Below are 23,548 nucleotides of genomic sequence, written 5' to 3' on the forward strand. Positions count from 1 at the left end.
CTTTAAATCCTTTATATTATATATTTTGGTCAAAAATAAAAAACGTCACGAAAATCATATGGTACGATGTAGCTAAAAATGTCAAAACACCTTTAGAAACGGGAAGGATCTATCCCCTGGCACCTTTGTTAAAAATATGAAATATGGGTCCAAGTACTGAATTATTCTTCTTCACCTTCGGCTTGTTTAAATTTTCATAGGGTAGTAGATTTTCCTTGAATGATTCAGGAGGGAAATACTTAATGCCTGCAGAGTTTCTACTTGGCTCAGTGGAAACTAGCAGATACTTAAGGGTAAAATGGAGAAAAACAGAGATAGCCTCGGAAATAACGCTTTTCTTTGAAAATCACGTGATTTAAATTGTTGAAATCAAAACATCTTAGTTACGCACGGCAACTTTGGAAACATTGTAAATTATACAGGGTGTTTCAAAAAAGGTAGTTGGATTTAGAAACTATGGGCGATTTTGAGTCGAAAATATTCTGAGACATTTTGCCGTCCGTGCCACGGTTTTCGAGTTATGAAATGAGTGTTTTACGGATGACCCCTAAAATTTAAGCAACAAGATGGCCCCGGCCATATTAACGTTTTGCCTTGGCTAGCTAAATTTATGATTGTCTACCATTGGGTCGAATCCCAATGGATCGAATGTTTTGTTCGACCGAATCCCATTAGACCGAATACCGCAATTTGGGCGGTTTTCCAATCATGATTTTTTCTTTCATTCCTATTTTTCAATTGATTTTCTAATTAAACTTCTTGATATTGCAGCAGATAATATTTATGTTCACCAATAACATTCTTCAATAAATTTTAGTAATTAATTTTCATTGTTGGAAATTGTCTAACCTAACCTAACCTAACCTAACCAAACCTAACCTAACCTAACCTAACCAACCCTAACCTAATCTAACCTTACCTAACCTTACCTAACCTAAACAAACCTAAACTAAACAAACCTAACCTAACCTAACCTAACCTAAACAAACCTAACCTAACCTAGCCTTACCAAACCTAGCCTAACCAAACCTAACCTAACCTAGCCTTACCAAACCTAGCCTAACCAAACCTTACCAAACCTAGCCTAACCAAACCAAACCTAACCTAACCTAACCTAACTTAACCTAACCTAACCTAACAAAACCTAACCTAACCAAACCTAACCTAAACCTAAACTAACCTAACCTTACCTAACCTAACCTAACCTAACCTTACCTTACCTTACCAAACCTAACCTTACCAAACCAAACCTAACCTAACCAAACGAAACCTAACCTTACCTCACCTTACCAAACCTAACCAAACCAAACCAAACCTAACCTAACCAAACCTAACCTAACCAAACCAAACCTAACCTAACCAAACCTAACCTAACCTAACCTAACGGAAGAGATCTCCCTCCCAAGTACTGACGGCGTTCGATGCTGCTTAACTTTTTCGATCATCCAAATCACTTTATCCATTGCGCTACTGGAGCTCGGCAACTCAAGAAAACGCTATGATTTTATATGTGTAAACCCATCCCATTCAGTCGAAAGCTCTTCCATATAAATATTCCCATTCAGCAGAAAATCGCTCCTTGGGCTATAAATTGTTTTAAATTTGGCTACAATTTTAGAAATCTGAATTCGGTCCAACGGGATTCTATCCAATAGGAGTATACCAAATTGATTGTAAGGTGACCCCGGCATATATACTTTACGGTTAATTTTTTTCTTTTAAATATCAAATATCATTCCAATTATGAATAAAAATAATCTAGCTTGATTTTGGGTTATAGATTATGAAACAAGTAAAAAATCAACTTCTGTCCTATGAACTGGAACAATTTTCTTGATATTTTTGTTGCAAACCTAATATTTGTGGGACAATTGATGCGTTTGGGTACTAAAATTATTCATTGATTGCACGCTAATAGCAATATGCAACAAGCGCTTAGAATTAGCCCCGAGTCATGTTCTCTTGAAACTTGACGCAATAGAAATGAAGTAATTTGTATAAGCCCTAAAGAACAACGCTAGACGGGACACGGAAACGGATGGTGGAGATAAAGAACAGAGAAAATCGTACTGAATAGAAGGCAGGCCCGATATATATTACCGCCAAAAACAACCTCATTCCTTTTTGTTTATGATGTACTAAACGGCCCACGAATTCGCTTCGCGATTGTTAAAATGGCATCCGCGCAACTTCAACGGTATGCGGCAGCTTTCTTGAGCCATTCGCTTAGTTAAAAGTTATTTACAAAACAGTTACGATAATTTTAAAATCAATTTCGGGGATTACTTGGACGAAAAATATCACGAAAACAACTATTTTTTCGCGTTTCCCAATACCAAGCGCAAAAAAACTTTCATAGTCGTGCCTTTATTAGCGCGTCGCGAAGCCTAGTTTCTCCGCATTATTTAAACCACACTTTTATAGCTCTCGAGCATCGAGATTTGTATTTGAACAACCGCTTCGTTAGCGAAAGCTTAAAAATTTTAAAAAATTACCTTCGAGGGTTTAGTCGGGAAGATTTAAGGAAAATAGTTGATTTTCACTTACTTATTAGGCGAATCGGAGCGTTATCCAACTTAATTTAAACCCCGTCCCAAAAAAAATATATTTTAATTTTAAGTATTAAACTAATTACTGTTGAACTATTAATTACTATTGACCATATAATATGGTTTAAGCTCATTTACAAATTTAAACTGACTGATTTTTGACCATATTCGTGTCATTCTGCCAGTTGGTTCATAGGTCTGAATCTTTTTTTACATCGCAAGTCCGGCAGAATGTTTCGTTCCTATTTCGGGTTAGTTTGGCAAACTGCTGCCGCATTCTGCAAGATTGACGTCGGTCCTCAATTTGGCTCTTTTCTCCGTGGAAAGGATGTATTTGCAAAATAATAACCTCGTCGAAGAATACGGCGTTTATATCGAGAAAAAATTTGACTTGGAAAACGAACTCGAAAAGTTTTTCGAATCTTTAAAAGATTGAAATAGAAAAAAAAACTTGCCGTTTCAGGAAAATACGGTTTTAAAATTTTTTATCCGTTTATTTCAATGGAAGAATGAAATTTATCGCTGTTATAATTTTTAAATCGATAAAGATGTTTTGTTAAAATTTCATTAAAAACTTGTAGAAAACGTACTTAAGTCGGTATTTTATTATTTTGGAATAATACGAAAGTCGTAAAAAAAGAGTACGGGTTTTAGTGGTAAATTTTTGTTACCACTTTCGTATAACTCCAGAAAATTGTGTTAAAAAAAGTTTTTTTAACACGATTTTTAATTTTGCCAAACCGAGTTTATTATTAATTCGGCTTAAGATGGGAATTAAGAAAAATAACAAAACAGAAATTCAACGCTCGTCGTACGCTCGGAAAATTTCATTCTTTTAATTAACACCTGTTAATTTTGTTATAAATATGACAAAAGTAATACAATAAAGACAACAAATGTTGGAGAGCTTTGAATACACTTATCAAAACTTAAGGTCCTTCGTTATATAATTTTATTTAATTTAATCCTTAATAATTTCTTATCACATTATACAAGCCGTCGATATTTTGTATATAAATACGGAACTTTGTGTAATAAAATGGTAAGCACAAAATGACTAGCAACGGTAGTACGTAGACGAAAGCCATTTTAATTTACTCGTGGTTCGGGGCCAAGCGTCCGAGTTAAATTTCACCTTCAAGGAAATGGTTAACACCATACAAGTCATGCACAACACGTAATGAAATGAAATGCAGGGAGGGAAGGGGTGTCGTGGAGGAACATCTCCCATACTTCCCGAATGTAAGGAAACTGAAGGAAAAATTCTGCAAATTGTGTGGGGTGATCGACGTGAGTAATATAAGAAACTTTTATTTATAAAAAAAGAGAATGAAAATGTAATAAATATGTGGGTGTGCGTGCTTTTAGGTGCAGCTATGGGACCCGAGAACAGGGCCGGAAATAACCACAGGACACAGGACATTGTCCAATAAAATTTTGAAATGTCCCATAATTTTTTTAAAAACTAAGGGGGTCACTGGACATTTTGACCAATAAGTTTTCCGAAGTTTTGATAGCTTGACTATGAAGATGCGACACTATTTTTGCACACTCCAGGGGACAATGTCCTATAACTTTATCAGTCAAATAGGGGGGTCACTGGACACATGTCCTATAAGAAATATTTCTTATTTCCAGCCCTGCCCGAGAACCTCCACTGAGAACCGAGCGCGGGGGGAGATGTTCCTAAACCTTTTCGTGGAATCGATGGATGTAACAACATCGTTCCCTTCCGGAGTTCCTGTTGCACCTTCCCAACCTCAGGAATTCGCAGTCACCGTACCATCAATAGCCCCACCGCCAACTCAGCCGCCACCCCTAAGACGGTATACGGGTCAAAAGAGGCACAGTTTCCAACAACAAACGGAGGACACTATACCGTCCCTAGAGGATGGATTGGTGGACGGTGACGATAATTCGAGTTTATTTTAAAGAAAAATGATATAAAAAAACCAATTTATAATAATATAATAATAATAATATAATATTGGGAGTCGCTTCAGCCCCTTTAATGCTTATAATCGTGGTGCGCATGTTGAATTAATTTCTCTAAGCCTTGGTCAAAACAATATCCATAGTGCACCAGGCCCGTCAATCTTATTTCCCATCCTGGTTTCCTCATATATTCTCTGTCTTCGAAGTCTGCTTTGTATTATGCTATGAATTTATGCTTTAATTATTTTGTAAGCATAGGTAACAGTAGTGATAGTTAAAAATTCCGTTATTTATTTATTCAAATCAGGGTTCCATTGTATTAATTAAAACCTTGTATTCTACCTAAATGATTAAAATGTTTCATTTGGTAATGCTTTATGAAAAACAACGCTCACTACAGAAGATTTATACACATATTCCTCACCAACGTAACACGTTTGTTTACCTTGTAAACTATTAAATACAATAAATACTATTGCCATTAACGGTGATTTTCTGGAAAGTATTGACAGCAAACCTTATTTTCTTAATTAATAATTTACATATTTATAATTTAACTCAAACACACTTTTAACAAGTTATATTAATTGTGGTTATATGTAATATTTCATGAATGAAGCTCAGTTTCGAACAAAACCACTATTAGTGAGCCATCCAACAAACAATGGTTTGGAACTAATAATAATAATAATAGATGGAAATGATTAACGCAAGTTGATAAAGAAATTAATAATCTTTTGATTAATTATGTTAGGAAGGAAATGATTTACGCAAGTTGATAAAGAAATTAATAATCTTTTGATTAATTATGTTAGGAAGGAAATGATTAACGCAAGTTGATAAAGAAATTAATAATCTTTTGATTAATTATGTTAGGAAGGAAATGATTTACGCAAGTTGATAAAAGAAATTAATAATGTTTTAATTAGTTATGTTAGGAAGGAAATGATTAACGCAAGTTGATAAAGAAATTAATAATCTTTTGATTAATTATGTTAGGAAGGAAATGATTAACGCAAGTTGATAAAAGAAATTAATAATCTTTTAATTAGTTATGTTAGGAAGGAAATGATTAACGCAAGTTGATAAAGAAATTAATAATCTTTTAATTAGTTATGTTAGGAAGGAAATGATTAACGCAAGTTGATAAAGAAATTATTAAATTAATAATAATTTGATAAATATTATGGGAAGAATATAATACTTCTTTTCCCCTTCTGATATGGGAACTCATGACGGAGACAATAGGGAGCTAACAGTTCTGACCCTGAAACGTCACACCCTTCTATCTCTTACTGGAGTTTCATCCCCCCTAACGGTTGGAAACAGTATTCTACGCGCAAAAATTCCAACCAGAGAGGGGCTGTGTGACGTCAGACGATCTGTTCCCCCTAGCCAGTTGTTAGCTCCTTATAGCTTTTAGACCAAACTACATTTTAAATGTCAGGAAGCTTTGACTGTAATTGGATTTAGGAATATTTTGAACTAATAATTCTACCCAAATGATTAAAATCTTTAATTAGGTAAGGCTTTATGAAAAACCACGCTTTCTACAGAAGATATCCACATATTTCTCGCCAACGTAACATCTTTGTTTATCTTGCAAACTATTAAACATAAGAAAAACCACTGTCGTTAACAGTGATTTTCCAAGGAAAGTAATGACAGCACACCTTATTTTGTTAACTAATGGACCCCAGATTTATAACTTATCTCAAACACTTTTAACAAGTTTTATTAATGTTTATTTTGTTATATTTTAAATATTTTTTGTTTTATTACATTTTTAAATATTTTTTGTTTAATACATTTTAAAAAGTTTTGGTTTATCAAATTTATATTTTTTTGTTTAAAACATTTTAAATATTTTTGGTATATTATATTTATATCTTTTTGTTTATTACATCTTAACTAATTTTTGTTTAATACATTTGAACAAATTTTAAAAATTATGGTTTATTTTATATTGTTTTTATTTTATTAAATTTTAAATATTTTTATTTTATAAAATTTTAAATTGTTTTTTTGTTTATTTCATTACATTTTAAATATTTTTATTTTATTACATTTAAAATAAAAATTTTTAATTACATTTTTAATTTTTTTACATTTTAAATTGTTTTTTACATTTTAAATATTTTTTAATTACATTTTAAATTGCTTTTTTACATTTGAAATATTCTTTTGTTTATTTTATTGCATTTTAAATATATATTTTTGTTCGCACCAACATTCTAAATGTTGTTTTTTTTTTTTTTTTTCAAATAAAAAATTAGAAGTTTTTAGAGACTTGTCTCATTATTCACCAAAACTGTAAGTGGAACACTTGGATTTGCAGCTGAAGTTGCTTCTTTGGTGGCCGAAGCCTCTTCCTCTCCAGCTGAAGTATCTTTCATCACAGCCGCAGCCACTTCTTTTCCAGCCATAACCGATTCATTTGTGGCCAGAGCCACATCCAAAGACATATTGGCAACTGATGTAGCCAAGGTTCCAAGTTCACTTTCTGTTTGTTTTTTGTTTGTTGAATATCGTCTAAAAAATACAGAATGTTACAAATACGATATCAAACAGATATTTAAATAAAGAAAAATTGTGTTACCTTTCTTTTCTGGGCAATCACGGATATAGTGGCCGGGTTTTTTACAATTGTAACATGTGCGCGGCTTACCGCGCCAATAAGGTTTTTTATTTTCACTGCGCCGTCCCCCTCTACCTCGGCGACCACCTCCGCCCCCGCGACCACCTCCGCCCCCGTAATTAATGATTTTTACTCCGGTCATAGAACCACTAAAAGTGACATTCGACATTTTCTAACAAAAAAATTAATTATTGATTATTTTGCTCACAGTACATTGTTAAACTAGATTATAATATTAAACATTCAATATCTTAACAATATTTTTAGCTTAAAAATTATATATTAAAAATTATAAAATTTTAGCATGGAACTTACTTCAGATGTGGTTAGCTGCTGAACCTTTTTGACAGTTATGATTATTAATTTTTTTGAAAAAAGACGCTCTACAGTGCTGCCCCCAATAATTCGTCTTCAGCGCTAGCTAGGTTAGTGGTGGTCTTTAGAACTTTCGTAACCGACCAATCAAAATTGTTTTTGCTGGTTTGCAATCAGGGTTGGAAATGAGAAATATTTCTTATAGGACGTGTTTCCAGTGACCCCCTATTTGACTCGAAAATTTATAGGACATTGTAACTGGAGTTTGCGTGCCAAAATATTGTCGCTTCTCCATAGTCAAGATATCAAAATTTCGGGATACTTATTGGTCAAACTGTCCATAGTTTAAAAAAAAGTTATGGGACATTTTAAAATTTTATTGGACAATGTCCACTGTCCTGTGCTTATTTCCGGTTTCGGGCTGCCAGATTCTGAGTGAGTCTGACGTAGCAGACGACAAATGAGTTTTCCTTTAAAATCCTCATAGAGTGGCACAGGCTTAGCAATTTTAATTAATATTTTAGTTAAAAATGGTTTATTGTTCAGTTTTTAAGTGTAAAAGTCGCACGGAAAAAGATAAGGGGATTTCCTTTTACTGTTTTCCTTGTGTAAATAAGAAATATGGGCCTTATATTGAAGAACTTTCGCGTAAAAGAAGGCAGGCTTGGGTTAACGCCCTTCATCTTGAAAAAAATTTTTCAACTTTTGATCTAATACAGAAATGGCATAGAATATGTAGTCGTCATTATATTTCAGGTAAGAAATACTAAAATTAAAGAAATGGTACAAGTTTTAAAATTTTCTCCTTAATGCAATGTATTTTAATTTAGGAAAACCATCAAGTTTGGAAGATGAGACGCACCCTGATTGGGTTCCATCACTTTTCCTGGGATATAGAAGTGTGCAAAGCTTAAGATCTCCAAAATCTAGACTAGATTTACATAAACGGTATTTAGAGCGTTCTGAGAAGAAGAGAGAATTGGAATCAAAAAGTGAAAATGCGATCTCAATGTCATCATTGGGAAATGATCTCTTCGTTTCTGTGTTAACGGAAGATAGTCAAGATGATTCTGTGTTAACGGTAGAAAAGGTGTTGAGGCATCGTGCCGAGGGCTGCATGGTACTGGGGAAGTAAAACTACGGTATCGCTAACGATCCCCTCGGAGCACCAGGCGACACCCCGTTGTATCTAGCCTTCCACCCGGGTGGGGGACTACCGGGTGGTGACCTTTTACTTGCCCCCTTACTCGTGGGATTCCCATGGATAAATCTAATAAAAACAACTCTAAAACTACCAAACCTACGGTGCAGGGGTCTGCTCAAGGCAGAACCCACACTGATACCACTTTACAAGGGCTTATATCCAGCGATACTCGTGCCGATTTATCGGTGCGTGTGTCTGGCAAGCCCTCGAAACGTACCGTGCGTCGTCGTCTCAAACGACGGATTGCTCGGCAAAAGGTCAAATCGGGGTCTGAAACGGTCTCCACCCCCGCTGGGGGTGCGGTGGCTCGTGACAACCCAATGAAGAGGCCCAGAGCGGAGGATTCGACTCCCTCACCAAGTACCTCGCAGGCGGCGTCGAAAAAGGCTAAGTCCTATAGTGACGCCGCCAGCTCAGAAAAGATGGCCATTGTCAAAAAAGGCTATCCGACGGCGGTCATCACGGAGGAAGACGTGGGCCCAATTTAGAAGGCGATTCTAAGGGCGCTGGATGGGATACCTTCGGGGAGCCCTCTACCGCGCCTTGCGAACTTTAGCCTGACGACCGGGGCCCTAGTATACTCCTGTGAGGATTCGTTCACTGGGCAATGGTTGAAGGACAACTTAGCCTACTCGGTGGTGGGGGATGCGGTGCTCTCAGTAATGAGAGCTAGCGAACTCCCTAAGCCGTTTAAGGTAATGTTCCGCACCAAGGACCAGATCACCAAGGAGCCGGCGGTGCTGTTTCGGCGCCTAAAGGCCCTTAATGCAGGTTTTGCCACTGAACGCTGGAAATGTATCCGGACGTACGTGGACAGGGCCGTACGGTACTGGGTACTGCTCATTGATGGCTCCTCATTGGAAGCCATTAAGAATGCTGGTTTCGTGGGCTATACTGGAGTGGACAAGGGTTCCTTCAAACTCCTCCAGAACACGGAAACCACTAAAACCACTGTAGCCGAGTCTGCGGCGGGGGGTGGGACTAGCGAGATGGGGGATCTCGCGGAGGAACTCTCTGGTGTCGCTCTAGGCACAGAGGTGGAGGGGGGGTGGCTCATTCGGAAGTCTGTTCTTCCATGGATGAGTCCACCCTACTGGAAGAATCGGATGGGACCCTTCGGGGTTCAGCCGATGAGCGTTCTAGTGGTCCTGGTGAGGGGGAGGATCTTGGGACTGGGAGCTCGCCTGTCGGGGGGGAGGTGCCATTAGCCCTCTCGGGACCGATGAGGTGTAGCTAGGTCCCTTCTGAACCCTCTCTTAAGGACCATGGGGACGCTACGTGCAATTCAAATCAATTTGCACCATAGTAAGGCGGCCTCTGCGGTACTCTGCAGGAGGTTTGCTATAGAGGGTCTTGATCTGGCCCTCATACAAGAACAGTGGATTTGCCATGGCAAAATCCTCGGTCTTGACGCGGCGGGGTCACTATTTTATTACCAAACTGCTGCTAGACCTAGGGCGTGTATTTTGGTTCGGAGGGATCTTTGTTGTATCTCTCTACCGCGGTACACGTCCCAGGACACGGCGGCCGTGAATCTAGTCCTGGCCACTGGGCATGCCAAGTTGACTATCACGGCTGCCTCCGCATACTTTGCCCACGACGCGGACTCTCTCCCGACAATTGAGGTGATCAATTTGGTCAATCAATGTGAAAAGAGCGGGGACAAACTAATCATTGGCTGCGATGCCAATGCTCATCACATCACGTGGGGCAGCTCTGACTGCAACAAGAGAGGTGATGATTTACTAGAATATTTAGTTGGTTGTAAACTCTATATTCTTAATCAAAACAATGAACCTACTTTTGTTACTTCTAATAGAAGGGAGGTCATTGACCTCACGCTAGCCACGGAAAACCTCGTGTCTTCCGTGTCTAACTGGCATGTGTCTAATGAACCGTCTCTGTCGGATCATAGGCACATCTGCTTTACTGTCGCGATTACTTCTGTCCCGGCGGGGACGGAGATACGCAACCCAAAACGGACTAATTGGGCCGGCTATAGGGAAGACCTAATCCTACGCCACGGAGGGGGTCACACTCTTAAACTTACTTCACCTAAGGATCTTGATCGGGCTGCTGGTGATTTACAGTGCTCCATCATGGAGTCGTTCCACCGGAACTGCCCACTTAAGACCGTCAACCGCTCGAGGCTTGTCCCTTGGTGGAACGCGGATCTCAGCCGGCTTCGTAAATACACGCGCAGGCTCTTTAACAAAGCCAAGCGCACGGGTGACTGGGCTGGATACAGGCAGTCCCTTAACACCTACAACAGGGCCATTAGAGCTGCTAAGAAGGACTCCTGGCGGACCTTCTGTGAGCAAATCTCCAATGTCCCTGCCACGGCTAGGGTCATGAAGATTCTAGCGCACGACAGCACACATCGACTTAATGCTATTAAGCTACGGGAGGGTGTGTACACTAAATCTGGGGCTGAGACTCTCAAGCACATGCTGGAGGTCCATTTTCCTGATTCTACTTTTATCAATCCAACAAACCCTGACTCTCTCTACCCTGTCCTGCACAGGGCTAAGAGGGAAGACTTGCTTGTAGCCAGACAGGTTGTCACGATTCCCAAGCTTCGGTGGGCTGTCAACTGTTTTGAGCCCTACAAGTCTCCGGGACCCGATGGGGTCTTCCCTCTGCTTTTGCAGGAGGGTTTAGACCACATCGCCTCTCCGCTATGCAAGATCTACAGACTTTGCATTGCTCTCGGTCACATACCTCGTGACTGGAAACGCTCTAGGGTCATCTTTATTCCCAAGCCCGGGAAGGCTTCCTATCTCGAGGCGAAAGCATTTAGACCCATATATCTGACCTCCTTCTTCCTCAAAATTCTGGAGAAGTTGGTGGACAGGTACATCAGAGACGAGGTACTTTCGGTAACTCCTCTCTCTTCTTCACAATTTGCCTACCAAAAAGGCAAATCCACTGAGACGGCCCTTCACGGCCTTACGAATTGCCTGGATAGGGCATTCGAGTTTCAGGAAATTTCACTGGCTGTCTTCCTCGATATCGAGGGGGCCTTTGACAAGGTCTCTAGCTCGGTTATTACTGAAGCTGTTGAGAGATTTGGCATCAGCGCCACTCTTGGCCGCTGGATCAAGTCCATGCTTACCGACCGCGAGGTGTCGGCGTCCCTCCTTGGGGACTCTCTAGGGGTGACTACCAGCAGGGGCTGCCCTCAGGGTGGAGTGCTCTCCCCCTGTTGTGGTGCCTGGTGGTGGACGAACTCCTGGGGAGGCTCGGGGGTGCTGGGGGCTGTTGCTGCTTCGGGTATGCGGACGATGTAGCGATAGTCTTTACCGGGAAGTTCCCGGATACTGTCACCGCGCTTATGAGATCTGCTCTCTCTAGCGTGAAGCAATGGTGTCAGGCGGTTAACCTCACCGTTAATCCTGATAAAACTGTCCTTGTTCCTTTTACGAGGAAGAATACTAAGGATCTGTTCAATGATATCTCTTTCTTTGGCCAGGTCCTGACAAAGTCCTCCGAGGTGAAATACCTGGGGGTGACTTTTGATTGTAGACTCACATGGAAGCCGCATCTTGATCGGTGTATTAAGAAGGCCAAGATGCTCTTCTGGAGGACCAGGAGCTCTGTCGGCTAGACTTGGGGCCTCAACCCCAAGGCTGTACACTGGCTCTATACTGGGATCATCAGACCCATACTATCTTACGGGGCACTTGTCTGGTGGACAAGGGTCCGGCTTAAGACGGTGCAGGCTGCCCTGCGCAAGCTTCAAAGGCTTGCCTGCATTGGTGTTACGGGGGCCATGAGATCGACCCCAACTGCTTCCCTGGAGGTGCTCCTTGACATGCTTCCTCTTCATCTCTTCATTGAGGAGGAGGCTGTCATGGGAGCCTACAGGCTCAACATTAGTGGCTGCTGGGTTCCAAGACTTTGGGATTACAGCCATACGAAGCTCTTTCGGGAGTACGCCGCACTTGAGCCGTCGCTTACGATGTGCTCTGACAAAACCGTTACCAGTTTTGATTTCACTAAGCCATTCAGCATCCACTTCCCCAGTCGGGCAGAGTGGACTAACCTGCTGCCTCTTGGCACTGGGGGTGAAACCATTTGGTTCACCGATGGCTCCAAGACTGATTCCGGCGCTGGCGCCGGCTATTACTGTCAAACCACAACGGTCGGCTTTTCTGCTTGCCTGGGCACCTTCGCTAGTGTGTTCCAGGCTGAAATTGCCGCGATCTGTTATTGCGCAGATTACTGTATTAACAAAGGGTATACCGGACGGACTGTGAGAATTTATTCTGACAGTCAGGCTGCCCTGAACGCTCTGAACCAGTGTCAGATTACTTCTCAACTGGTGCGTAGCTGCCTCGACCTGCTAGCGCGACTGGCATCCTGCAACAGGGTTCTGCTGTACTGGGTGCCAGGGCATAGCGGATATTATGGCAATGAGCAAGCCGATAGATTTGCGAAAAGGGGTGCGGAGGCCAAGCTCTTGGGGCCGGAGCTGGCCGTCCCCATCCCCTACAGGCACGTCAAACGGTGTCTGCATGACAGGTTGACTGTCATACAAAACCAGCTCTGGCACAGCATGGAGGGCCAGAGACAGACAAAGCTGTTTGTCGATGGTCCCTGCAGGTCTCGTGCTAGGGACCTAATTTCGCTCGGCAGATGGGATATTAGGCTGGCCACCGGTCTTTTGACCGGGCATTGTCGGCTTAATAGGCACCTCCATCTGATGGGTTTTGCCGACGACCCTCTCTGTAGGTCGTGTCAGGAGAAGGAAGAAACATCCGCTCACGTACTTTGCGAGTGCGACTACTTCGCCTCGCTTAGATTAGAATATTTTGATTCACACACCCTGGAACCCTCGAGGGTCTCCTCTCTCACGGTGGAGCGAATTCTTCGCTACGCTGCAGCTACAGGCCTATTCAAGGCCTGAGTACGAGGATGCACAATATGCCTTTGGCATCGGTGCTAGGGCGCGTACCCTCCTCAACAACAATAATAATAATAATAGACAGTCTAGATGATTCTGTGATTATGGAAATAAGCATTCTTGAAGACAGAATTGAAGATTCTGGAAGAGCTGAAGTTGCTTGTCAATGCGTACCACTTTTTACCTCTCCGAGTGACGTATGTCACGTGAGAGGTATTACACCGGCCGTGTCTGTCTGTCTGTCTGTGTGTCTGTGTGTCTGTCTGTCAGACCCCACGTGACCGCGTTCGCAGTTTACAAATCGGAGCAAACAAATACCCGATTTCCGGAACGCGTTCGCGGAAATTTGGTCATTCATCTACCACCACCAGTCTTTACTAACTGGCTTCTAAGGACCACAATCTGCTAGTCTTTGTCCATCCCACATGGACACTAGTCTGTACGTGCTTGCTTCCAAGCACCACCAACTTCTGTTCTTCGTCAATTTCACCTTGACTCCAGCTTCTATGCACCACCATCTTCTGTTCTTCGTCAATTCCACATTGACACCAGCTTCTATACACTACCATCTTCTGTTCTTCGTCAATTCCACATTGACACCAGCTTCTATGCACCACCATCTTCTGTTCTTCGTCAATTCCACATTGACACCAGCTTCAATGCACCACCATCTTCAGGTCTTTTGTCCATTCCACATGGACGCCAGTCAGTACATTCTGGCTTCTTTTCCTCCGTCATCGTTTGGTTTCAGGATATACGCGGCGATCGGCTAGGGTTACGAGAAACGTCTAGCCTCCCAATGGCAGGGCTTCCACCATCGGTTCACGCAAATGCGTTTTTATCTATTATTTGGTTTTAAGATATACGCGGCGATCGGCTAGGGTTACGAGAAACGTCTAGCCTCCCAATGGCAGGGCTTCCACCATCAGTTCACGCGAGTGCGTTTTTATCTATTATTATAATGGAAACGAAACGTATATATACCCCAAAATTTGAAAAAAGCGGGCAAGAGGGGTACCCTTCACTTTAAACGTCAATATTAGCAAAGTTTCGAAAGATAATAGGAACAACTTTATTTTAAACGATTTAACTATTTTTAAAGTTATTTACTGGCGATTAAAATAATTAAAAATAATTATATTTATTTAAATATTAAAGATAAACCCAAGTACCGAAGTCGTTAAATCATTGCCTCTATATCTATCAAGGCCCTTGCATTGCGTTATATTTCGTACATTGTCTCTTATATCTTTTTAGGCCCGTGCATTGCGTTATATTTCCTACATTGCCTCCTGTATCTATCAAGGCCCACGCATTGTGATATATTTCCTTCATTGCCTCCAATATCTATCGAGGCCCGTGCATTGCGATATATTTTTGAGAACAACAACCAAAATGGGAAGCTCCTCTCAGAACCATAATAATTTGTTTTCTCAGTTATATGAAATGAAAATATGGATAATATTTTCGGCAATTCGATTTGAATGGCTCTTTCTGATGTATCATTCTCTCAGCACTGTTCATAATGGACAGGAACGTAGAGATTCGAGACACTAGGAATTATGGTAGTGTTTCAAATCTTCTGTAATGAGGGCTTCACGACTTGGAGTGAGTCGAAAGATAAATACACATCCTATTTTTTAGTTGTACCATGCGTACCACAATGTTGCCAGGCGTTTATTGAAGGATGCTTGGGTACTTGGTACAGACTGTTACGTCTACCAAGTTTCCTAGCATCCAAGAATAAATAGGATTCATAGAAGCCAGTGTTATGGGCATGTCATGGGTCAAGTCGTTAAATATATCGACGCAGTTAAATAGCTGATGGCATTATTTTATCCACTTTCCCATTGCCTTTCGAGTGGAAGTTCAACTTTGGCACGGACGACAGATGGCGCTCTTAAATTTCTACCGCCAAAAATCGTTGTTGTCTGCTCGTTTTCCCCTTCCGCGTTTTTTCGTTATAAACTTATGATTTAACGAACTGTTAAGATAAAATTTCATATTTCCTAAGACAGATAAGCTTCTACTCCTTTCATCTTACTCCCAGTTAGATTACAAGCTGGTGTTAAAAAAAATTCTACGGCGAAAAAAGTATTTGACAATCTTATCTAAGAATATTTTTTAAATATAAAAAAAATGTTTACATTATACGCCCCCTATTTGTGAAAGACCTTATTTTCGCACTTTTATCATTCTTTATTTGAATTTGAAAGGTAGTGCTTCATAATTCAATCTTCTGTAATAACTTTCTTCGGAAAATAATATTTCAAACGTTACAGAGTCTTGCAAGGGGATTGCTTTTGCGGATTTTTGTGAGTATTTAACTGAATAATAAAATGGAGGAGGATAATAATTTAAGTAAAGAGGAAATCAGGAAACGTAAAGCAAGGGAAAGAATGAGGGCAAAAAGGTTAGATCCTGAATTTAGGAAACGAGAAAATGAAAGGAGAAGAGTGTTAGCAGCTGAAAAAAAGGCTGTTTCGGGAACAGGTTCTAGCACACCCAATGTTGGTCCTACCGCGAGGCCAGTTGGCCATGATTCTGCGAAAGATGACGCATTAAATAAAAGCTCTATTGAAAGTACCGTAAGCGTAGGCATATAATGAGGAACCCAATAATGTACAAAATGATAATGCTAATATTAGTGAAATAATCGAAGGCGATGAACAAGTACGAGCCTAGCTTATGTGTGATTGGGTTGTGGCTTCCATGTTTTGGGGACATTTGCTTTTTGTGTGGCGAGGTATGATTCAGCTTTGATATGGACAAATGTTACAAATCATACTGGTAGACTAAGAATACGGTTGAGGTATAGCGAGAGAGTAGAGTTTCCACAGCAATTGAGAGATATTGAAAAGGCTTGAACAATTGACTATTTTAAAATTGAATTCCTGCACTTGCAAAGAATTAAAAAAAAGCGATAGATGCATATATTTAGGTTGTTTAAGGGGTAGTGATAGTCATCTCCACTCGGAGAGGTAATATTTTGGCTTTCCCAACTTGTTTTAAATGCATCTGTTCAAGCTAATGTTAAAATGGTGGAGGCATCGAGTCAGAAAAGCAATAATACATACAAAACTGCCGAAATTCAAACTGATCTAACCATAGAAGATATAAATTTTTATGAAGACTTCAAAAAATACAGAATGGATGAAGAATTCATTCAATCAAATGAAACGAGGACCGTTTATTATACTTGCCTTCCATCAGTTCTGTAGTACCATTTGATTAGATTTAAGATGTTCATAGTATATTTTTGCAAATTTTAAATTTTTTATTGCACAATTAATGTGTAAGGAATAAAAAATATCACAAATTAAGTTTTATCACTTTTTCTTTCCTGGTCTACCTCTACCTCGTTTTTTGGGTTGGTTTTTAGAACAGTCTGGACAATACCAATATTTTGTACTTGGGGCCTTTGTAATTTTTAAAGATATATAATGAAAGTTATTATGAAACTATTTCTATCACAGTTCTCATTATCACAAGCTATCATTCTCCCCTCTTCCCCTTTACCGCAATAACAATACTTTTTATTGACCAGATTTTTACAATTGCGGCTAGAGAGTTCACTGAAATTTCTCTAATGCCATTACAGAGAACATTTTTTCTAAAATGCTTACAAACCAATTCTAATAATATGCACTTGTAAAAATTTTTTGTACATTTTTGAATTATTTCTTCCCAAAGTTCAGAGTCAGGTAAAATTCTTTCAATTTTGACTTCATTCAGTGTCCAAATGACAAAAATCACAATAACTTCTATCACGGATCATCATTTGGGTTTGTACTTGATAATAGTAAGGGTAACTAGAGGACAGTTTATACTTCTTCGTTTGTTAACAATATTCCAAGCATGAAGATTTCGTAGTTGCATACTCTTCTATTTTTATTTCTCTTACTGAATAAGGGCATTTGATTTCTAATAATCCAAGACCGCAGCATTCGCAAGAAATTTTGTTATCAGGTGAAGCTCCCATGAATGGGAAATCTGGGTTTATAACCAATCCTGACATAAAACACAGATTTGCAGGAGCATGTTTTGAAATTTCCAAAAATATTCAAACAAACATTTCACCTCATGTCATTGTTTTCAAGCAAATTGCTTTAATTTTTAAACCGTTTTCTTCCCTTTTATGATTGCATACTTATACTTTAAGACTTGGGCTCTTTCCACTAACATCTCTTTCTGCCACTTTCTACAAACTCTATATACTCCAAAATTTTCTCCAAAAGGAGAATAATCGTTTGTTCAACAACGTTCAATTCTATGATATAAATGTAATTATAATTTTGCCCGTTAAAACCTAAAAACTACCCTTATGTGATAGATTTAACCAAGGTTTAACTAGTAAAACTTCCTTACATACAGCCGCAATTTTGATTTTTAATAGGGCACCTTCCCCCTCTTTAAAGTTCACTTTTTTTTCGGCTTTTCGCCCTTACCACACCCCACACCCCACTCAGGGAGCACATTATCCTATTTTTGTGCTCACTGCCCCACTCGATCACGCAAGTTGCACGCACTTGCGTGATCGAGTGGGCTACGCCCTTACGAACTCTGCCTCTTCAAAGTTCACTTTTAGGCGGCAACTTTCCGAAGCCAGGCTTTAGGTTCGTATTCCTCTATTAAAAACCTGTATTTAATTATATCTATTACTTCAAATTATATTTAGAAGTATTTAATGGGTTATTTAAACCAACTTCATAATAATAAATGTAGTTATAAAATGTTTTCGGGGAATGGAATTGTGCTCGAAAACCCGAGATAAGTAAATTTTTCAAATTATTGAGAGGGAAAAAATTTAGTACCAGTAAAGTAAGTTTATTCAATGGAAGAGGGTGATGGAATGGAAAAGTTTCAATATCTGCGCATTCAGTCAAGTGATTAACCTTGTTCTTATCGATACTTTTTAGGTCTTGGTTTAATCCAAGACGCGTTTTGATTAATTATAGAATGGCGCGATCATTTCGTCTTCAAGTATACATAAACTTGACAACCAATGTCGTATTTCAATTTCGTCCCACTTTTCTCTGTTTAAAAATATATAACGTTTAATAATGAAAACATCCGCTTCTGAAAAGGCCTACAATTTTTGTAAAGCATTTTTTCGTGAATATAATATTAAGTATTATTCTCACTTTGCTCCCTTGTATGACAAAAGGATCTCTGTGATACCTTTTCTTCTAGAACGTGCCCAATAGCTCTGAGGGGGTAGGAAGAAGGTGTCTTAATGCTCTTCCTGGAAATTAGAGCAAATTTACCCCTAAAGGTTTATAATTGAAGCCAACCCATTCTAACCAAGCCTATCCGAATCGTACCTAACGTAATTTCATTTTGCACGAAGTGCCTTACAAGAGTAATTTATGGAATTGACATATTGTTAAAGTAAAAGAATGACCGTCAGTCGCCACAAATCGTAAATTAAAATAAAAATGCTCATTTGTAAACTTCGTTCATTAGTTATTTTTTTCGAGCATTGCATCTTACACCAAGAATATTAAATCCTTCATTAAATATGTTAGTTTAGTGACTAAATATATTTATTTAAAGTATTTACACAAACAGAAAAGAACATGATAATTTTAATCAATTGATGAATTAAATCAATTCAACGGTTTCAGTATCACAGCACAATTCGCAATACCATTCGTAGCCCTTCATGGGTTTTTTTTTTCGAAGTGCTAACGCATGCTTCGTGAAACCATTCGGAGCATCTGCCGCATTGAATCATTCGGTCTCCGGTGTATGGTTTTATGAAAACACAATAAACGAGACTGTGTGTGCTTTCGTGGTACACCTCCTTTAAGGAACTTGGGCGCTTCGCTCGAATCGGGAATGGTGATAATTACTTTATTACAGGCAATTATGGAGATGTTCCCTCATAGCATCATTTGCCTATCATATTGAATGCAGCCGGGCTCAGCATGTAAGCACGCATTAAGAGCATTAGCTACAGCGTGCGCCCCGAATTCTACCTCCACTTGCTTGGTAACTTCAATGAATTTAATCTCCAAGTTTTCAACGAGTGTATTTTTAAATTGTGCGCTTAATAGCGAAACAAGTTGCATTAATATTGAGGTTCTGTGACTTAAGGATAGATATTTCAAAGAATCATATATGGAAATCGTAGCCACTTCGTCCTTGTAAAATCCCGCTGCGCAAATGAAATGTGAAGAAATGTTATAAATTTGGACAAAATACCCTTCTTTTGTACCGTGTTTTGAATGAAAGGAATGCGATATTTTCCAAAATCGACATTGGTCTTGAATAAAGAGTTTAAACCGGCAGTAACGTTCTTGAACTGAGATTTAAGAATTAATTGCGCAGCATCCAGAATCTCGATGTGCATATATGATCTGGAAATCAATGCTGCTTTGTGCTCTTCAGTTAAATTATTGGTTTTTTTAGCGATTTACTTCCTTAATTGTTTCCTCATTGTCAGGATAATCTTCATCTTTTATCTTAACTGGCGATAGAGAATGTCTATTGTTTTTCACTCTCAGAGGATTTTTTTCTTTAATTGCCGGGACTCTTCTTAGCCTGTTTCTTTTCAGACCATAACTGTTTGGATAATTCCCTTTGGCTTTCCCATTACACTAAGTTTCATTGGTTCTTTAACTTCAGGTAATTTTAAGTCCTCTTTTCCATCGTCATCTTTTTCATGTTTTTTTTTCTTGGGAGTGTGATGTTACGTTTCTTTTCGTTATTAGTGAAATCTTCTGTTAAGTTCTTCCTAATCTCGTTAGCGTCTAGTTTTCGTTTTCTTCCGTGAATCTCCTTTCTTTTGTGACTTTTCTCTATCCTTCCATATTGATTATTCTCTTCGCCTCTGTCTTCAGTCTCCTCTTTGTCCCTATCTTCAGTCTCCCAATTAGCTTCCTCAACTAAATAGCTAAAATCAGTGAACGCTTAGTCTATGACCAAGAACTGAAACTGAACTGAAATTATCAGTTTGGTGTCAGAGCTAGGAGGATGGAACTCGTTCCGGGAGAGGAAAATAGCTTGCCAATAGTACAGAAGTCTTACACCCATGCGTGGCAGTGTGAAAAAGTGTGCAAACGCTTTAACTGCTGCCTAGTGGACGAAAATCCAATCATATTTCTTGAGTCCCCTACTCCCCCCCCGCCCCTTCTCTATGACCCTGAGAAAAAAAAATTTGAATTCTAACCATCCGTCTGCTTCACTCTTCAGTAAGTTTAGTGTTTGGATGTCTTCTGTTCGTTTCATTTCGATTCATTAAGTTTTAATGATTAAGTAGTATTTAGTTTTAATGATAAGTAGTATATAGTTTCGTGGAAGAATGAAGTATTGTTGCTTTCAAAACTGCAATAGTGACTCTAGATGCCAGAAAGATAGAGTTTTTTTCCCTGTACCAAAACCTGGTAGAAATTTTGAAAAATGTATTAAATGGATTAATGTTATTAACCGCCCCGATATAACGGTTGATAGTCTCAAACCTCATCACCGAGTTTGTGATTTACATTTTGTTGATGAGCGAGGAGCCGAGGACCATCTTTAGAAAATCCATATCCTATTTCATTTAACGCGTCTAACAATTCCACGAGTTCTAATGAAAGTGGGACGTTAATCGAATTTAACTTAAACAAACTTAAGAACAAAAATTACTCGAGAATGGCAAAAGAAGTTAATTGTTTTGGAGAGACGACTCTAATTACAACAAATTCATCGGTAAGAATTTTAAAATCGATGCTTTATTTTGAATGATTCTTTTATTTTCTAATGAAGGAGATTAAGAAGCCAAGTGAAGAAATTGCAATCATAACCAGCAAATCTGATAATGAGATGGTGATGGTAATAAATTTTAAATGTAAAAAAATATTGGTTCTTAATAATTTTGAATTTAACAGACATTGAGTCCTCATAACATAACCAACACTTCCCTTTTAAACGAACATTCTGCACCTCTGTCTCAGGTAAGCAAGGTAAATCATTTAACCTTTTAAAGTAATATAAATAAACTTTAACTGAATTAAAGGCAAAAGTAATTCAAAACCTTAGCTTCGAACCCCAACTTATTTACAACATTTCTCAGAGGACATTATTGGCGAATTGGTTATTCTTTTAAAACCTAGAGGAGTTAAGTCATAAAGTTCTAGCGCATCAACAAGAGAATATGAACACTTTTGAATGGTCGATTTCTCTCGAAGTTGATAAACTCATTTTATCAAAGCGAAGTGAACTTATCCTAACGGTTAGAGTTGAAATTGATAAAACACTGGAGTTCAATGTCTTTATATTTGATAAGAAAATTGATCGGCAACACGAAGTTTACAATATCGAAACCAATAGCATAAAATCGTTTCAAGATCTTTTAAATGTATTAAGTAATTTTGAAAAGAGGTGGAGTGTGTGCTGTGGACTTTCTGATACCAATTTGAAACCTTATTTTCATGAGAAACAAAAAGTTGCCTATTATTGCAAAGAGTCAAACAGCTTACGCTCTAGAAACTGTGACTTTCTGAAGAGAAAAAGCATTGGATGGTGCCCTAAATGTGTTTTGGTTAGAGATAATCTTCTTAAACGAGTGCGTAGGAAATCGAGAAAGGTGATGAGCCCTAAAATCACTAATCTTCGTAACTTGAATTTGGAGGAAATAAGACGAAAACTAACAGCCCGCAAACTGAAAAACAAAGCCCATTTTCGAGCAAAAAAATTCTTGAAACAAAGGATAAACGGCCTTATACAGAAAGATGGCATCCTTCTAATTTCTGAAGAAGATAATGATATGAAAAAGGTGATAGAAGACAATCCCTTTGAAACACCATCCAAGTACCAAAGATTGTTTCTTCAGCAACAATTAAAATTGATGAATTCCAAAACAAGCAGACCGCAAAAGTGGCACCCAGCTATAGTTCACTGGTGTTTGTATTTAAAGAGCAAATCTTCGACAACTTACGAAGCTCTACGTCAAGTTTTTACTTTACCAACCAGAAGGTCACTTTGCAATTATTCTAAGAATTTACGAGCTGAAAGTGGATTTCATCCAGAAACAATAAAAGAAATGAAAGACGAGATAAAATTTGACACATTAACTGAACACCAAAAAAATATTTCAATAATGATAGATGAAATGGCCATAAAAAAGGACTTAATATACAGAGTTACCACTGGCGAAATAGTTGGTTTAACTAACTCAAATGAAAGTATAAATAGGATTAAAAAGTTAATGAAAGAAGTGGGGAATAACAATAACACCGAAGAAACTTCTGAGCTAGCAACTCACATTTTGCAATTTATGGTCAGAGGATTAACTAAGAGTTTTAAGTACCCTTATGCTTACTTTCCCTGCGACAAAATGAAGTCAGATGAACTCTACAGTATTTTGTGGGAAGCAGTGGAAAACTTACAAATGAGTGGATTCAAAGTTCTTACTGTTGTATGCGATAAGGCTGGCATCAATCAGAAGCTTATAAAAATGTGTTGTAATGACACAGAAAACCCTTCACAAATTGGGTATAAAACCAAGAAAGGGGATAACATATACTTTATATCAGACCCTCCGCATTTGATTAAAACTATTCGAAATGAGCTGGAAGCAAGTGGGAACTGCAGAAATACACGGCTTCTTAAAAAGAATGGAAAACATCTGCTGTGGCGTCATGTCGAAGAAGCGTTCAAAAAAGATAGCGAGCTGTCATACTGTGATGTTACGTTATCATTTATAAACTATTTGTTACCAACAGTGAATTGTTTAATTCATAAGTAACATTGGTACTGGTTAATCCAGGAGGACAGTGTCGTTATATAATTTAATTAGTGAAATAATTTTCAGGTTTACATCACAGATTCTCTCAACGTAACCACGTTAGAAACGGAGGGTTAAGTTGTTTGCTATTTCCACAGTCCACATTGCCGTTTGTTTATTGGTTTAAATTGCTATGAAGTGTATAGGTATTTGATTTAATTACTGGTATTCAAGCTAAACTATAGAATAACATCATTCATTAACATATTGTATAGATAATCTTTACCAC

At 38.7% G+C, this 23,548-nt stretch overlaps 3 protein-coding genes across 3 annotated transcripts; all 3 read left to right on the forward strand.

The window, feature by feature from the left end:
* Positions 1 to 520: 520 nt before the first annotated feature.
* Positions 521 to 4,989, forward strand: LOC149663462 (uncharacterized). Its single transcript, XM_089842168.1, has 2 exons — positions 521 to 3,839; positions 3,918 to 4,989. The coding sequence occupies exon 2, from the start codon at positions 4,074 to 4,076 to the stop codon at positions 4,479 to 4,481; it is 408 nt and encodes a 135-aa protein (XP_089698294.1). The 5' UTR covers positions 521 to 3,839; positions 3,918 to 4,073; the 3' UTR covers positions 4,482 to 4,989.
* Positions 4,990 to 7,967: 2,978 nt separating this feature from the next.
* LOC149663463 (uncharacterized) lies at positions 7,968 to 8,772 on the forward strand. Its single transcript, XM_089842227.1, has 2 exons — positions 7,968 to 8,193; positions 8,268 to 8,772. The coding sequence occupies exons 1-2, from the start codon at positions 7,968 to 7,970 to the stop codon at positions 8,570 to 8,572; spliced, it is 531 nt and encodes a 176-aa protein (XP_089698353.1). The 3' UTR covers positions 8,573 to 8,772.
* Positions 8,773 to 19,222: 10,450 nt separating this feature from the next.
* Positions 19,223 to 23,280, forward strand: LOC149663464 (uncharacterized). Its single transcript, XM_089842154.1, has 3 exons — positions 19,223 to 21,365; positions 21,422 to 21,496; positions 21,573 to 23,280. Exon 3 carries the CDS (start codon positions 21,688 to 21,690, stop codon positions 23,278 to 23,280), a length of 1,593 nt encoding a protein of 530 aa, XP_089698280.1. The 5' UTR covers positions 19,223 to 21,365; positions 21,422 to 21,496; positions 21,573 to 21,687.
* The last annotated feature ends 268 nt before the right edge of the window (positions 23,281 to 23,548 follow it).

Source organism: Phalangium opilio, unplaced genomic scaffold (assembly GCF_054372755.1).
Source record: "Phalangium opilio isolate 3A_F unplaced genomic scaffold, DU_Popi_V2 ptg000062l_1, whole genome shotgun sequence".
NCBI classification, from domain to species: domain Eukaryota; kingdom Metazoa; phylum Arthropoda; class Arachnida; order Opiliones; family Phalangiidae; genus Phalangium; species Phalangium opilio.

Bases quoted from the DNA above. Each gene is read 5' to 3' on its own strand.
- LOC149663462 (XM_089842168.1), top strand. From the start codon at position 4,074: ATGAAGATGCGACACTATTTTTGCACACTCCAGGGGACAATGTCCTAT.
- LOC149663463 (XM_089842227.1), top strand. From the start codon at position 7,968: ATGGTTTATTGTTCAGTTTTTAAGTGTAAAAGTCGCACGGAAAAAGAT. The intron at 8,194-8,267 runs GTAAGAAATACT...ATTTTAATTTAG, and splicing joins TAGTCGTCATTATATTTCAG to GAAAACCATCAAGTTTGGAA.
- LOC149663464 (XM_089842154.1), top strand. From the start codon at position 21,688: ATGAACACTTTTGAATGGTCGATTTCTCTCGAAGTTGATAAACTCATT.